Source organism: Myripristis murdjan, chromosome 20 (assembly GCF_902150065.1).
Source record: "Myripristis murdjan chromosome 20, fMyrMur1.1, whole genome shotgun sequence".
NCBI lineage: Eukaryota > Metazoa > Chordata > Actinopteri > Holocentriformes > Holocentridae > Myripristis > Myripristis murdjan.
Genome location: NC_043999.1, coordinates 15,278,317 through 15,295,532, shown reverse-complemented (window position 1 = coordinate 15,295,532; position 17,216 = coordinate 15,278,317). Strand labels below are relative to the sequence as shown.

General features: G+C 44.5%; 1 protein-coding gene across 1 annotated transcript; it reads right to left on the bottom strand.

The window, feature by feature from the left end:
- Positions 1-3,781: 3,781 nt before the first annotated feature.
- rdh10a (retinol dehydrogenase 10a) lies at positions 3,782-15,887 on the bottom strand. Its single transcript, XM_030079170.1, has 6 exons — positions 15,184-15,887; positions 14,353-14,588; positions 7,719-7,817; positions 6,426-6,571; positions 5,553-5,684; positions 3,782-5,369 (listed from the first exon to the last, which is right to left on the bottom strand). Exons 1-6 carry the CDS (start codon positions 15,467-15,469, stop codon positions 5,246-5,248), a joined length of 1,023 nt encoding a protein of 340 aa, XP_029935030.1. The 5' UTR covers positions 15,470-15,887; the 3' UTR covers positions 3,782-5,245.
- Positions 15,888-17,216: the final 1,329 nt, after the last annotated feature.

Below are 17,216 nucleotides of genomic sequence, written 5' to 3'. Positions count from 1 at the left end.
CTTCCTTCATGATGACACAGGCACTAGTTGCTTACAGAGGCATTTCATGAATAAAGGTCAGATACCCACAGATCTGTCTAAATAGACATTTATCACTGCTGGTAAAAGTTGTGGAAATTATCATAACTCTCATCAGTGGGCCCCCAAACCCCATTTTCTAGTTCATATATATATTTTATATTTTTCAATCTTATTTCCACTGTGGAAAGTGGTAATAGATGTTTGTTTCCTAACATATCTTACTTGCACACCAATCACTTCAAGAAATTAGTGCTTAATGCTCTATTTTGGTATGAGAAAATAGTCTTTAAAGAGTCAGACAGCACAAAAGGAAACCAAAGCTTTGGAAATGTGGTTTTCTGAACCATCATCTGGTGAATATCTCGAATCACAAGATGCTTGGGAGGCCCAGGTTCACACTGAATGGTTTCATTTATCTCAGTAGATTCATACAGTAACTTCTCATACTGTAATTTTCCACAGATGACATAGTGCATCTCCAGCTTATTCAGTATGGCCTGCTGGTTTGATAACAGAGTTTCACTGTTTCATGTGTAGCTATGCAACCCACCATAACAAATCACCTCCTTGGGACTGATGAGAGAGAGGCTGTTTCAGTGATATCCTTCATTCATGCTGTTTGAGGATCAGCGCAGGGGAGCTTTGAATAGTCTTATGTGAATGAAGAAGTGTCAAACCTTATTACATTCTGTTATTAGACAGTGAGGACAAACTATTCTATGCTGTTCACGGTTAAGTGACAGAAAACTGATGTGTCTATTTTGTAAATGGAAGCCACTTTAACTCACTTTAGTCTTTGGATAAAAAGACTAAAGTCCAGACAGATGCCACATCAATTAATAGTCCAAGCTGGATTGGCATCATAGGGCTAGATTGTGCAGAGATTATCTCCTGACATCTTCTGTCACATCATTACGTCACCTTTACTTACTTCCTACCTGCAACTGTGTCCTGTGCTGTCATCCTGCAGCCGGCACACAGTCAGCCTCTGCGTCATCAAACCTGCTCTGCTGCACCATTAGCAAGATGAATGAGAGAATTGTACAGGAGCTGTCTAATTCAACTTCACTGACTAATGGACTCAGCTGGCAGCTACATCTGCTAGCCATTGGAAAACGCCAAGGCTGTTCACACACATTAGCAGCAGATCTCCATTCCAGGAGCTTGTTCAGGTACTGACAGACCAGCTTGAGGCCATGTTAAGCCCAAGATGAATTGCCCAGCTCTGACCAGCCAATATGGGAAGTGAACCTTACCGCCCAAAATAGAATAAAATCAATGGGGCTGTGGATCCTGTCTGTGCCATGCAAAAGCAAATGCCAGAGGCATTGATTTTTCCATCTGAATTATGTGCTATCGACCCCCTTAAAGTCCTCTAAATTAGATGTGTATTAACAGGCAGATTAAAGAGTGAGGGAAATCCTGCAGACGTTGATCAATGGCCAAGCAAAGATTCAAGCCAACATCCTAATAGTTTTACTCCATAGCTGAATGAAAAGCTTAGTTTTTTGTGGTCAGTGTGTACTTGGCCATTTGGATGTAGGCGTTTTTCTTCAGCTACACATAGTGAGGCCTTTTTGAACTGTGTTGAGTGCCAGAGCCTATAAGTGTAGCTGGAAGTGGCTGCAGTGGTGCTGATTGCTTCTGTACACCGAGGGATCGAAACTGTCAGTACAACTCTCCCTCATATTAGAACTAATCTGCCACTGAGCAACTTTATCCACCCCCGATTAGTCACGGCAGAGGAGCACTGCGTGCTGCAGGCTGAAGCATTGACATCTCCATGCTCCTCTGTTATGCACTGAGGAGATCCAAGATGAACTAGCAGTGAGCAATTACAGTGTCTAGAGGACTGGCTGTATTCACAAACTCCAGCCGGGAAATTCATTAGTTCTCCAAAGAGATGAGTGTCTGCTAGAAGGCTGGTGGATGTGTGTACATGTACATGTAAATGCAATGTTCAGATTGTTCTACGTCATCTCTTGCCCAGGACTTCTGTTAGCATGTATGCTTTGTGAGTGTCAGCAGCTAAAATTGCAGCTGTAGCGCTTCACCAGCCTTAGCAAATGAAATCGGCCCCTTCCAGTCAGCCTATTTCTCGCGGCACAGGATATCCACAGCAAGGGGTGTTATAGCTCTCTCTCTCTCTCAGTATGTCACACCTGGATCGGCTTCTCCATTATTTTAATCGTGTCCTCTCTGTGCCATGAGCATTTTCTCTCACTGGGTCAGTTTTGAAATTATGTTTTAATGTGACTGCCGTTTTTTGCCGTTCTTATTTCTCTATCGTCTACATATTTTCTGTGTTTCTGTGAGAGCTGCACTGACGCAAACTCCTATCGACTATGTTGATATGGCAATAAAGTATTGAATTTTGAATCTTGAATCTTGATACGCCGATCTAGAATTGATCTGTTGTCCACTGACTGAGGAAAGTCAATGACGAGGAAAGGCCTGAGCTGGGGATCAAAGACTGAGAGGCGTGGCTCCTCCTCTGACCCAGATTTATAAATTACTTAATTTGGAACACAGTGCAAACAATTCAGCAGTTTGGCCATGTGAGTCCAAGTCTTGCTCATGACATAATAATGTGACAATTTGTTGATCCCTCTCAGGAAATTTTCTTTTTGCCTGCCCTGCTGTGGGAAAGTCCGACGACATGACGGCACCAATGGAGCTGGTAAGGATTCAGTGCCATGTCGGCTTTGAATATTTCACTCAGGATAAGTGTGGTGTAAATTCAATGAAGCGTTGCAGCCAGCCGACACAGAACATGCATGTGACACTGTTCTCGGACATGGCTTTTCTTTTCTAACTTTGAAGCCACGTCAGCGGAAATTTAAGGGAAAATCGGAGATAAAGGGTTTAGTGCATCGTTGTGTTTTCTGCTGAATCACACAGGCAGTGGAGATCATACAATATCATGTGTGATTTATGACTGTTCTGACCCACTGCTGGTCTCCGTGAAACTCACAATGACTTAACAACTTTTTTTCCTCTTTGGTTTTCTAAGTAGTCCTAATATACCCTGCAACCGTCCTTAATGGTTTTCTAGTGGTTTCGAGTGTGACGTCTCCAACTTTCAGTCACCAGTTCTGCTCACACTTGCAGAAATGACATGTTAGGCTGTGCAATACCAATAATATTGACTCACAAAGGCAAATGGATCCTGCCTTTTTTAGCCAACACCCATATCTAAAGGTTGCCTGACTCACAGTGGCACAATATGAGAGGACAATGACAATGATACTAGTTGCAAGAATAGCTATTACGAGGAAAAAAGGTTGACTGGGTGTCACCGGAATAAACAAAACTGCGGAGTTCACTGTTCATCAGCGTTGCAGAAGATCCTCTTTCCTGTCACTGGCTGTGCTGAATCACTGAATCCAAAATAACAGATCCCGAAATAAACTCTGCATAGTCATTTGACAAGCAGGTGCTCGCTGTTGAGCAACCAGAGCTTTTCCTTTCAATTTGTTTACACTTTAGATTTGAGGAAGACGCTCTTACTCAGTGACAGAATGAGAACAAGCCAAATCTACCGGAGCATCAGCATTATTAGAAAGGAGAGCAAGGTTCAAAACCATAGTGTCTGATAGAAGTAAAAATATCTGTGTCCATAGAATATGTGTGTATTACAGAGTAAATAGAAAGGCCAAGCAGAGATTTTTTTTCCTAATGTTTTGAAAGTATTTTTTTTCTGCCAGTGGAGCTTCAGAGATTTCAGATTTACGCTCATTTTCCAATAAAGACACACCACTTAATAATCTAAATCATTTTATTAATTTAAGTTAGGTAGAGACACTAAACATTGGAACCACATTTGCTCCGCTATGGAGCAGTCTTCAGAAAATTACAAAAAGAGGCTTATGTCATACTGTCAACAAATGGCAAAAATTAAGAGGTAGAGAATTTAGGCTCATCACTGTGACTGAAGAAATGACGCCTATTGGAATGTACTTGAAATTCAAAAAACTCTTGTGTTCCCGAAAGTATATAAAATATTCATACATCAAATATTGTGGAGACAGTCAGTTTGGGATACTGGGCTATTCACAACATTTAAACATTTACATTTCACTGTAACTGGACAAGGTGGACAATGGACAGCAACGTGAAAGTGTCACTTTGGGACAAAAAAATAAAATATGGTACGCTAGTGTTACATTTCCCTCAACCATACATCAGTGTTGGGTCATTGGTTTGCGTGGAGTTACAGTCTTTGCCTATCTATTTTTCAACTGACAAATTTACAATATCAACAAAGACAAATGAATGAAAAAGATTGTGTTTCCTCTCGGTTTCTCTCCAATCAGTACAGCCTAATGCTTCACACGTGATCGTTCAGCTTATTATACTGACCACCTCACTCACTTTAATTTGAGGGGTTAGTCAATAAAATGATAGGACCATAAAGAGACACAGTTGCCTTCCACTACATCTGGACACGCCTGTGGAGATTAAAAAGTCAAATATAGGCTAGTAAAATGTCCCATTTGGAATGCCTTGTTGACTCCATTATCTACATCTACGCTACATGTCTGTAACTCAAAAAATAATTAAAAATAACGGAGTGTGGTATATTCAAAATTGTGAAATGTTTATTGCATTTGATGACCTTTGCAATCAATGACACAAGCTACAATCAGAGCCGTTCAATTTGCCAACCACATGTTCCTGACTGATTGATCAAGAGCCTCTGGGTGGGAGATGCTGGGTAGTGTGAAATGCTGGGTTGAATCATTTCTACACAGAGAGGGCTGGCAGTGTAGAGAGAGTCAGTAATTACAGTGCATGTCTACAAATAAAAAAAACAAAAACAAAAAAACAAACAAAAAACAAAAGTGACAAAGATTTCTTACTGTTCGTACAGTAACATACTGTATATTTCCACAAAGACACTAGATAAGGCTGGTGACTACATTACGTAAATAGTTAATTATTGAATACCTTTTTCGTATGATTTCAAAACTAGTGACACAGTATATAGATGTTGGTTTCTTTAATCAAACCTTAGAAAAAAAAAGAAAACAAAGTCAAATAAATCCTTTGTGTAGTACACAGCTTTCTTTGTTCCAGAGGAACAATATGGTAAACCTTTGCATTTGCTCAATGCAAGTGCACCAGTCTAGATTCAGTCTTTTCTTCCCCATTTCATCCTCAGTGGTCGTATCCTCATGCTTGCAGGTTTATGTGCCCCAATTCGTGTCACAAGCAGCGCCCCCTAGATCCCGTTCTTGGCCTCATTGTTGTTCATGGCCTCCTTCCTCTGGGCTAGGAAGGGGTACATACACTTATCGGCGCCCAGGAACCGGTACATGCACACAATGGCCTCGAAGGGCAGGATGCTGCAAAGACAGGACAGAGATGAGATTAGTGACACAAGATCCACCTGAAACACCTGATAAAGAGAATATGGGATGGGAAGGGGAGGAAAAAAGAAAGTGTGCGAAATTAGAGAAAGAGGGTCAGAAATTTACAAGAGCAAAGAAGAAAAAAATAGGGATATTAATATGAGGGATGCAGCTCACCTTTTCATGAAATTAACCATGTAGACGATGCGGGGTGTACAGATCATGGGCTGGTCGGTGAGGATGGCCCTCATGGCCTGTTTCACGCAAAACTCAGGCTTCAGGGGAGGTAGAAATGGCTCAATCTCTTTCCTGCGCAGAGAAAAGAAACATTTATATCACAGGTCAGTCATTTACAGATCCTAATTCAGGACACTTGAGAACAGACATTTATGGAGGCTGACAACATCTCACGTTTGTTCAGGGGCCAAATTATGTTTTCTCTGAAAAAAAAAAAGGCTTTTCACCAGTTTACAGAAAGTTTAAATTGATTCAAAAATGCATGTGACTTTAATATTGGAATACACTTTACAGTCAAATCAAAGGGAAGGAGTTTAAAGGATGGAAAAGCTGAAATGGTGACCTTAAAAACTTGTGAACTGTGTCTGATTCTTCGACATAATCAGAAAGATTGTTCCAAGATGCCAGGGCTTTAAAAAAAAAAAAAAAAAAAAAAAAAAAAAAAAAAAGCAAAGAGTGTGCCACCTGCTGACTGTAACCATCAAACAGAGCAGGGGCTATTACAGTGGGCGGGGTGGTGGGGTGGTTGGAGGGGGGTAGCCCAGGTGCACCTGTTTGGAGGTTTTCCCCTGGGAAAGTCACCCTCTTTGTTTAGGCAAAATACTGACCATGGCATACATGGGACTTTGTAACTTCTGTGGCACAGACACAGTCATCAACTGGCCTGCTGCTCTGACGTTCAAATGGTTGTTTGTGAGGTGATTTTATACGGTGAAATTAGAGATGATGGCAAACTCATTCCAGGTGCACAAAAGCCTTTTTAAAAACAGCTGCAAACAAAACCCACACAGGCCAGTGTGTGTTGTAGCTAACCTTATCCTGCAGCCTTTGAACATTCCCGTGTCAACCAGGTAGGGGCACACCAGAGTCATGTTGATACCATCCTTCTCTGAGGCCTTCAGCTCGTGGCTCAGCGATTCGTGGAAACCGATGGCACCAAATTTACTGGCGCAGTAATCCTGGGGGAATAATGAGAGAACAGGTTAGCCCTGTAAAACGCTGCTCCGGCCCGCACCCAGCGACCAGCGAGCATTATCAAACACGCCCCACGGGCACGGAGGTTTCTCCTTCCTGTTAATGATACAGCCACAAAACCCTCGCAAGCTCATCCTCCGTTCTACAGTTTCATTAGCATTCTTCTCCTGTGCATCAAGAGACCACTCGGCTTGGCAGGAAGGTTTTGATGTGGTTCGCCGTGGAAATAATCTTCAAGAAAAAAAAAGAAAAAAGGCTTGGGCAAACACAGATGCGCGTAGATAAACATGGGGCGGATAAAGAGATTTGACTGTGCCCACATGACAGGCCAGGCCCTGCTGCCAGCTTAAGTTCCCTGAAATTAATGTGCAGCCCTGAAAACACATTCAAGGCATTTCCAGGAAGCACAATAGGTCAACAAAAATTGACTACACTTCAAGCCCTTTGAAGGGAGACTTAATCGTTATGGATGAATGCTTGTACAACAAAAGCAAACGTGCAGCTATAAAAACAAAGGCAAATGGACTAACAGTCCCTATAGACCATCTGAAAACCACACCATTTTCAGCCAAGGGGGATAAATGAGGAACTCTGTGTACTCTAAAATACAAAAATAAAGCCCTCTAGGCGGGCTACCCATTTACTCCCTATATGGTTAGGGAGATAAATGACCACGCTAAATATTTTAACATGCATTAAAATAACACAAAAAGAATCTGTACTGGGCGGAGAGGACAACGTGAAAAAATAAGAACTATAGGGAGGGAAACCAAAAACCGAGTCCATTGGAAGCTGCTGTGACCTGAATACTGAGTGAGCCCTGAGCTGTTCACAAAGCGGTGATGAAGATGTCTCTGTCCCTTGGGGAGCTGTCAGCTAGTTCTGGCCCCGGGGCCAGAGCCCAATAGGGGCCCCACAACCCCACTGCTGCTGATGGAGGAATCTATAAGAGGCTCCCCAACGCTCATCTGTGTCCCTTAATTTAACGGGTGGAGGGACAACTAGAGAGAGAGGGGGCCTAACCTCCCCCAGCTCAGTGTGCTAGCTGGCACACTGAGGTCCTTTGAGAAAAGTGCTGGTCGGGATGGTGGGAACGATGGATGTGTATGTGTGGTTGTGTATGATACTAACCTCCACTCCAGCTGTGCTGAATAAACCCAGGGAGCTGGCAACCGTCACAATGTGACCATGATTCAGCTCCAGCATCTTGGGGAGAAACGCCTTGGTGGTCTGGGGGAAGCAGAGAAGAGACAGAGGGGCAAGGGGAAAAAAAGAGGAAGGTTAGTTCACTTGTGCAGTTTGTCTGTGCCAAAGCCCTTTGATCCTCTCTCTCTCTCTCTCTCTCTCTCTCGCTAGCCCTCTTTCCCTCTCTCTATCTGTTGCTCTCTCTTCTCCATGGTGATGCACAGAGAGGCCTCTGAATGAGAATTCATAACAGGCACTAAAATCAGTCTGGCCACTGGAGGTGCAGTATTTGAATGTGAAAAAAAAAGCTGTGGTTTTTCGAAGCGATGCCGAGCGCTTTCTTTTGTGGCAGGTGTGAATTGGGTGCTGAGGGAAGAAAAAGACTAAGGTTATGCCCTCTACAGCCAGTTATTCATTAAACAAGTGTGTGAGAGAGAAAGAGAGAGAGTGTGTTCTACTGTACAATTCTGTCCTTTTCCCACACAGATCTGGTACCCGGCGTTGGGCCTGGGTCTAAAGAGTTGCTGACAGCGCCAATCATAGGACCTCTGTTCACTCAACACGTCCCACAATGCAATTCAGGCTCTTGTCTACCCACACAGCCTTGTGCCCTGCCCGAGCACCAGACAATAGAACAATCCACACACAGAGGAGAGCCACAAGATGAAAGTGTTTCGTCGAGCGCCACGTGAGAGCCTAAGTGGTTCCACTGGCTGATCCAATGAAAGTTAGTGAGGTGGTGAGAACAGAAAACACTGGGGAGGAGATTGAGAGGGAGTGAGTAGTTACAGTTGATTAACTTGTGGATCCATTTCTCATCCTGCCCCGTCTGCTGACTGTGGAGCTGCCCTGGACACAGCATGGGCCAATCAGCAGGTGTGACATGTGACGGCAATGATAGGAACTGACCAATCACTCTCCCCCCAGGAGGTCTACAAACAAGCAGCAGGCCTTTTGTTGGTAGCAATGCGAGATCTACTCAAGTCAGATGCGCTCTGCCATGGTGAAGAAAACTAGTTTCTTTTTTTAATGTCACTGGGAGAGGGGTATTCAGATTAAGCAAGTAAATGAAACACTAAATGCTCATTAATTTCATTGTGATATTACGTTACTAATCAATCTATGACGATACAAATGAATGCAAACGGTTTCTGCTGGTTGGTATGCAAGCATGGCCAGAGAAGACCCAATACCCTGATGACTTAACCTCCTTTGTAAACATATCTTGTAGGGGCGAACGGAGCCAGAGAGCGCATGGTACCAGGCAGCACAGCCCTGCAACCACTGGCAGAGGAGGAAAGCCTCATTAAAACTGCTCCCAGAGATCAGCACAACTACATCAGACCTATTGACTTTTATGTAATTTCCACGTGCGGGTTTACATCTGTATTTGACAACACACACACACACAGTTTAGATGTCTCTTTCTGCTTGTTATGCCAAGCAAATACCACTGGAAGCACTAAATCAATTCCAGGCATAGCCAGGTACAACTGATCTGATTCAGTTCCAAACATCTGCACTTTTCCAGGACATTAAATCTCAAATTGCTGCAATATTCAACTCATCGAGTGATGGGGGCCCTAAGAAAGGGGAAGAGAGAATATAAGGCCTGGGCAATAGCTGAGAAAGGGCTGTGCGAGCCAGAATGGCAGTGGCTGAGGGAGGGTATTGCGTGCAAATGAAGCATTAACTAAAGATATGCCCATACCTGACTTGAGCCAAGGCTTCCCAACCCACTCCCACTGCAGCCTTCAGAGAGGAAGGAATGACTTGACCTGGCACAACACTCGTAAATGACTAAGACCAATACTCTGATACAACTGGACAATGTTGCTGACTGGCCTGAAAAGAACTGGAACTGATGGCGACAAGCTGGATCCCTCAGCTGGAGGACAGGGCTAACGTGCCTAACTGTCCCTGTCTCTCTCCCACCCTCCTGTGATGTCCTGCTTCTCATGGCAGCTCTGGCATGTGGGTATGACCTTTGCTGACCTCTCAGACACAAAATGTGTGAAAGCAAACAGGGGCTCATGTCTTACATCAGAGCCGCCGTAATTGGGTCTCAACGCTCCCTGTTCCGCTAAATTACCCGCCGACACAGCCGGGCCTCCTTGGCCCATGTGGGGGTGCCCTGCCTGCTGCGCCCCCTAATTGGTGCGTGCCCCCAGGAGCATTTGAGCCACACAAAGCTTCTTGCAGCTGGGGTGTCAGGCTGCATTAGTACTAGCGCCTGACCAACAGGAATATGAACAAAATATTGGCCTTTGCGTAGGACCAGATGGCCATTTAATTGGGCTGACCTCTCCCTTGTTGGGAGCGAGAGAGCGAGAGCAAGAGAGCGAGAGAGAGAGAGAGAGCGAGAGCGAGAGAGAAAGAGAGAACATGTGTGCTTATGTCCCCATGAAGACCACTTGTCTGATCGCACAATTGATCATGGAATTTGAGTGGCCGAGGCTTAGTGGTTGCCATGGGAACAGGCCAAGCAGCACATAAACCCTGAAGTGGCCCTCAGGGTTGATTGATGCAGATCATTGATTGGTCCTGATGTAGTGCCAACACTGGTCAACCAGCCTGGAACAAGGACTTTAGGCCATGGTTGACTCCACCCCCCACCCCCAACCTCCCCATTGGCTGTGGAGCTGGAATTCAATTTACCTGGAAAGCACTGTATCAATAGGCCAGAAGCATCACTTCACTGTAAACACTATAAGCTATGAAGAAATCCCTATATCCAATATGATCAATAATATGATGAACTCTTTTTGTACACGTAGGTGTTAGATTCAGAGGTGGTTTTAAGATTTTAATTTTGTTTGAATGACTTACCTTAAGAGCTTGTGCTGACTAAAATATCATCTTTTACATCACCTCTTAAGGTAGTAACTAGCAGCAGTTCAGTGAAATAAAATATTAGACTAGGTCCTTTAATTGTCCCTTATTTTTTAAATAAATAGTAGAATTCTGGCAATTTTGTGTTCTTAAGTGTTAATTAACAACCTTCAGATTGGCTTTAGGTTAATTAAAGCAAAAGGTGAGGCTCACACCTTGCTCTACCCAAATGATACCCATACAGGAGGACAGCTTTTAGGAGGGGTTTTCCAACAGCCCATTACCCACACCACAGAAACAGGTACGTGCCCAAGGAGAGGCCTGACAAGGGAGGTGCCCTGGCTGGCTCCAGTCAGGGGTACAGGTGCACCAGGCCTGAGGAGGGGCCCATATAAAACCAGTCAAGTAGGACCCTTCTGCCTGGCTGCCTCCTTTCTCTGCCTACAGCAGGAATGCAGCCCGCGGAACTTGGCTCCTGTCGCCTGGCATCTTGTCAAGCTGATCCACAGACAAGAAACCAATTGTCAGATAAAGTGGGTCAGCAGCAGCTCGCCATTACCCTCTCGCCTGTGGATTGGACGACACTGCCTTCCTTCCTCTTTTCTTTCCTCGCCTCTTTTCCCCGCCATGGCACCCTCTCTTTTATGGAGTGCTCTGTGCCTTCATGTCAGTTTACAAGAGAATTCCACAAGAACGGGAATTAAAAGCTCATTGTTCGTAAACACCTGTTGAGTAACCGGTTCAAGATGCTGAGGGGATTATTTCTTTTCATGTCATCCCACTATACACACACTAACCTTAAACCACAGTCACTGGTGACACCAGCTGAAGTAACTGATCATTCCCAGCACAGCTCCCTGTCCCTGCATGACTAAACACAGAGAGGCTCCTCAGGCATCACCAATCTCCAGCTGGACATATCAAAGCATCATCAAGCAAATTAAATGTGATGACCCCCTGCCTCATAAAAACCTAAAAGGGAGTGAGGGATTGAATCAGTGCTGTGTGTGTATGAGTGTGTGTGGCAGAGCTGGATGAACAGAGCTGGCCTCCGTGACTCCCATGCAGCTGCACCCACTGCCTCCAAATCAGACTGGAGGGAGTCAGAGGGGCCCGTGGAAGGAGGCTAGGAATAGTGTGGGGTCTGAGCTGCGCTGGGTTGGGCTGGCCTGGCAGACACCAACAGACACACACACACACACACACACACACACTATGATAACCACTCGCTTCCTGCTCATGTCTCCAGTCCGGGCCCATTCCCACTGCACTATCCAACAAAATGAAAACTTATGAAATGAAAAAAATCTTTTCCTTCTCCATCTGGACTCTGGCCTTCCCCTTGTCCTGCTCAGTTTCCATTCTCAGCGGTGCATTTTAGATGGAGGGAGAGCAGTGAACCTGCTGTCATGTTGCTCTGGTGAAACTGGGGAGGGTGGAGGGCCCCATAGCAGAGTGGGGAGGGGGGCAGATCTAAGGGGGAAATTGCAATACAAGGCCAGGATTAGTGTGCGGAGGCCAAGAGATCTGTGGGGCCGACATCGCTTATCTGATGATCAGCTGAAAATGTCTCCCTGAGTGGCTCCAGTTATTGTGGGACCACAGGATATTTGGCCAGATAAGTGGTGCTAGACAAGCTGAATAAGGTGAACACACCTCAAGGAGAGCGCACCCCAGGCTGTTTACATCCACTGCTGAAGCATGAAAGGAACAGAGAAATGACAAGCTTAATTTAAATGACAAGTTTAAGAAAGCAAAGGGAAGAATGATGGAGCAAACAAAACTCCATGCCTCTGTAAATTACAGTGACACAAGTACTGAACCACTCTCTGATTTAATCCCCTATTTTGGCAAACAGTCTCCAGGAAATAATAACTCCTCCTTTGTTATATCCCTATAGTGTCAGTATACTCTAACAAAGCCTTAAGATCATGTGCCTCTATGAACGGGGTTTAACATCCACTTAATAAAATCTTTGTACGATTAAGCTCTACCTAATGTGTGAGGGAATTTGTTCAGTCATAAGCCACAACTGGCCTATTTAAAAATCTATTGTTAAAAAAAAAGAAAGAAAAAAACATCAAAGCTGTGTGCAATGTACCACCTGCATGTAGTGAGCAACTGTACTGTGGTTGCATGTGTTTGTGTAAGAGAGGAAAGTGTACAGGTCCCTGTTAGTCTAAGCTCTATTCATCCAGCTTGTGTCTTTAATGAACCACATCCTCCATTCTGGCTGTCGCCATTCATTAGGGCCTTCTTTCATCTGGCCCCCCCTTAAAGAAACCACGCTTTCCACAGAATGAGGGAGAACACAAGCACAAACCCCTAATGAGAATCCAAACTCCGCCACCCAACCACTGGATCCTGACTCCAAATCTTGGATCTAAAAGAATGGCGGAGATAGCCAAAAGAGACGAGCATGAATAGTTGAATGAAGCATCCATTAAGGAGGAAATACACAACCTGCCTGACTGACAACACAAGAGATTTTCATGCTCAATTAAGGAGCTTCAAATCACCATGGTTCCATGGTATCAACGGGAATGAAGTTGTCCCTGAAACGAAGACCCCGCGGCCAAGGACTCAAATGAGCATCGTCCGCTTCACTAAATACACAGCTTAATATTTTATGACAAATACAATCAGAGATGAAACGGTCAGTTCAGAGCTGTGCCACCGGGCTAAGGACACATTCCCAAGCCGTGCGAGTGACTTCACAGCAGGTCTTAAACCAATTTGTGCACAATCTCCACACTTGTCCCATAGGGGAGGTCCTAGCCAAGTAATGCCATCACCTCTCAATACTGGTTTACTAACGATTGGAAAGGACAGAGGAAGTGGGAGAAAGGGCTCTAATGCAAACACCGACCCCCCACCCCCATCATCCAGGTTGAACCTCTCAATGGATTTCTAATTGTCCTGACTGGCTGCTATCTCAGTCTTTCCCCACATGCAAACACACACACACACACACACACACACACACACTGGCAAGCTCTGATAGCACCTGGCCTGCTCAACACTACAACTTGTGCTTTATCTACATCACCACATATTCACTCCACATTCACAGGGGAGTGGAGCCAGAATAAAATCTAATAGAAAGCAAAAACACCGCCTGCCAACGAAATTGCAGCAATCCGGTCAGCGGCAGATCCAACCCATGTACGCAAGCCCTTGCCTCCATCACGCAAGTCAGATTTGTGCAGATCCATGCAGCAGAGCAGAGGAGGAGGGCTGACATACCATGGGGATCTTCACGAAGACAGATTGCCAAATAGCAGCGAAGTCTAACATCAAACCAAACCCATGATTCTCCCCTGGCAGAACAGAACTGAGTGGAACTGAAATCTGAAGACACAAACTAACTATTTATGGTCATACTTTCTTACTCCTGACACACACACACACACACAGACAGGCAGGCAGGTACACACACACAAACACACACCTAACTCTTGATTTTGGCACACAGAGGGATAGGATTATGAATAGGCATGCAAGTCAGAGTGGAAACATTCCTGTGAACCTGGCATCACAGTAAACACATTTGATAACATTGTGCTCATGGAAACAAAAGCAGATGTCTAGTGGGACTGATACCATCACACTGGGAGTCCTAACCACATACAGCTCAGATCGGAGATCAAGGCCAAGTGGCTGAAATCACAGAATAATTATTCTCACCTATTCCCGGCACTACTTGATTCTGTTCCCCTGCTTTAAAAGCACTCTGGCTGCAACTCACCCAGAAGTGTGCATGGCAGTTAACCACCATGGTGCGTTCAATCAGCTCATCTGGGCACTCCAGGAGGTGATGGCCAGAGACGACACCGGCATTGTTGATCAGTATGTCAACCTCTCCCACCTCGCGCCGCACCTTCTCAGCTGTAGAATACACACTCTCGCGTTTGCCCACATCACATACATAGGTGTAGACCTGGGGCTGGAAAGGGGGGACCTCTTCTACCCCTCCAACAGGTCCTACAGGGAAGCAGAGAGAGGGGAGCAAAATGACCCAAGAGGTGAGTGAACAGGTTTGGACATCAGGCATTACACCACAATAATTTGTATAATTAATCATTCTGGATCACATTCTGGGATTAGATGATTATTTAAATCCTGGCAATTGTATTTTTTTTTTCTCAAGTCCTGCCTAAATAATTAAGAACTTGTATCTAGGTGTAAAAGAGCCAATGCACCTTGCCACTAGCCCTAACCCTTTACACCCATTTGGAAATTCCTAAAAAGAAAAAAAATATATATATTATTATTCATAGTAACACCTCCCAAACAAGTGCTGTGTATTGCTGTGCGTGGACTAGAAAAGGGAAACTCTGAGATTGTGCAGTGATGCGTATCGCTGGACTTTGCAACCACGGCCAAGGTATCTTGTCAAGTCAAACATTTCTCTTTGATAACACAGAACACCCTGAAGAACATAAAAAGGCAGCTTGTCGCGTTAAGGCACACTTTCCACTGTAGAAAGATCACAGAATTCCGACCACAGGACGCAAATGTTTTGCTGGCCGCGCGTAAAAACCAATGATAGATGTGCTTTTAAAGAAAGCAGACTTACCGTCTTTGGGCATGGGGCTGTCCAGTTCACGGTATATCTGCCGCACCATCTCCGCTGTTTCCTCGTTACTTTGGCTGTTAATGTCCCACAACACCAGTACCGCTCGTCTCCGAGCGAACTCCTTGGCGAAGAGCCGCCCGAGGCCGCTGCCAGCCCCGGTGATCACACACACCTGTCCCGCCACGCTCTTCTCCTTCGGCCGCACCACCCACTTTGCCCCGGCAGTTACAAACGCCCATAGCACCTTCAAAATGACCACGAAGAACTCCGCAATGATTATCATCATCTTGACCGGGAATTTAAAGCAAGAGCAAGACTGTGGATTAATGCAACTAAACTGCACAAAAAGCGCACGGCGTGTTTCCCCTCGTGCAAGCAGCCTCTAGATAAACTGTTGGGATACACCGAAAAACTCAAATGCAAAGTCTGCAGTAAATCTATCTAAATGCTGTCAACACAATGGCTGCCATGAAACGGTGTAAACCTGGAGCGGCTCATACACTAAAAGTAAGGAAAAAGCGCGCACACGGCCACAGCCCGTGAGTGGACCGGGGTCAAAATTTCAACAGTTGACGCGAGTTGAAGATGCTGCTCAGTCAGGAGTCCAGTTGTCACCAGTGCACACAGTCGCAGTGAGTTATGAGCAGCTCCTGCTACTATGGGCTGTGCCTCCCACTTCCTCCGCTGCTCCTCCACTCATTGCAATCTCCACCGCATCTCACTCGCTATTTATTCAGTCCACCCATCACCGCTGGACCCAATAGGGCTGAGCCTTGAGCGCCTGGCAGAGTGAAGCGGCAGGTCCACAGACTACACTTAGAGGTGATGTAATTTAAGAAAAGGTCTTACTTATCAGCAGCCCAGTTCCGTTTTTCAATGTAGTATCCCAAAAGAACAGGCAAAAGGCAGATCACTCATTGCATATACCATTATTCTAAAACATTCATTATTTTTCCATGAAGATTTACTCACTTGCCGGCCAGTTAAGGCTGAAGAAATTATTAATAACTTACTTTTTGATCATAAATATGATGTGTGATACTGAAAAGGCACAGACCAGTGTCACCCAGTGGGCCTATATCCTATCAGGTTGTTTTAATTAGTACTGACCCTGATCTCATCTGGTTTAAGTGTAAAAACATCAAAATAAAAATATGTGTAAACTTCATTATCAGGCTTCATGGTGGCTTCCCAAAATGAAACGCAAATTTCAAATGGTCGTCCACCGGACAGAGCCATTATATTACATCTGTCTCTCCTATTTTTTTTTTTTTTTAAATCCATGCAGTTAATCATGGGGATTAATTCTGAGTATGCTATGAAAGGTAGGCAAGTAATATTGACTTTAAGAGCCAACTGAACTCTTATTTTTGGCTTGTGAGCTGATGTGAAAACTGATGGACGAAACAGCCGGGCATGGCGATGCGATAGTACTCACACATTTTAAAGTACAAATATCACAACAAAGCTATAATCTTCGAAAACAGCATGCAGTTATTGGACTATAAGCAAAACAAACAAAACAAAACACCATAGACATACTATAGATAACTGACGCCTACAACTGGAGATAATGGGCTGCGATACATTACATTAAGGCCAATATAAACTCACACAGTAGACACACCCACACTTTAAACATGAGCCTATATTATGTTACCACAGGAGATTAAACACCATAAAGTAGCCTACAATGTGAATAATAAGTAGACGAAATAGAAATCCCTGTAGGAATATCTGAGTGAGTTTCGTTAGAAAAGCTGAAAATGTGTGGAATTCCAGCTAAAGCACCTTTAACATGATTATAATGATGAAATTAAATTGGCAGGCTTTGTTAAACAGATATATGTGGGCCTTATCTCAGTTATTTTCATTAAGCACGCATTATGATATAGCTCTGCTGTTTTCATAATCCCACTCTGAACCAGGATGCTGGTGTTTTATAAACTGAGGAAGGTGGACTGTCCTTTTCCACTGAGCCCATGGAAAGGAAAGCCCCACAGAGGAAAGTTCCTCTGCCCTGGACTCGACCG

Coding starts and splice junctions, on each gene's coding strand:
- rdh10a (XM_030079170.1), bottom strand. CDS start 15,469: ATGATGATAATCATTGCGGAGTTCTTCGTGGTCATTTTGAAGGTGCTA. Junction 7,818..14,352: donor ACTGCCATGCACACTTCTGG/GTGAGTTGCAGC, acceptor TGCTTCCCCCAG/ACCACCAAGGCGTTTCTCCC. Junction 5,370..5,552: donor ATGGTTAATTTCATGAAAAG/GTGAGCTGCATC, acceptor CTGTCTTTGCAG/CATCCTGCCCTTCGAGGCCA.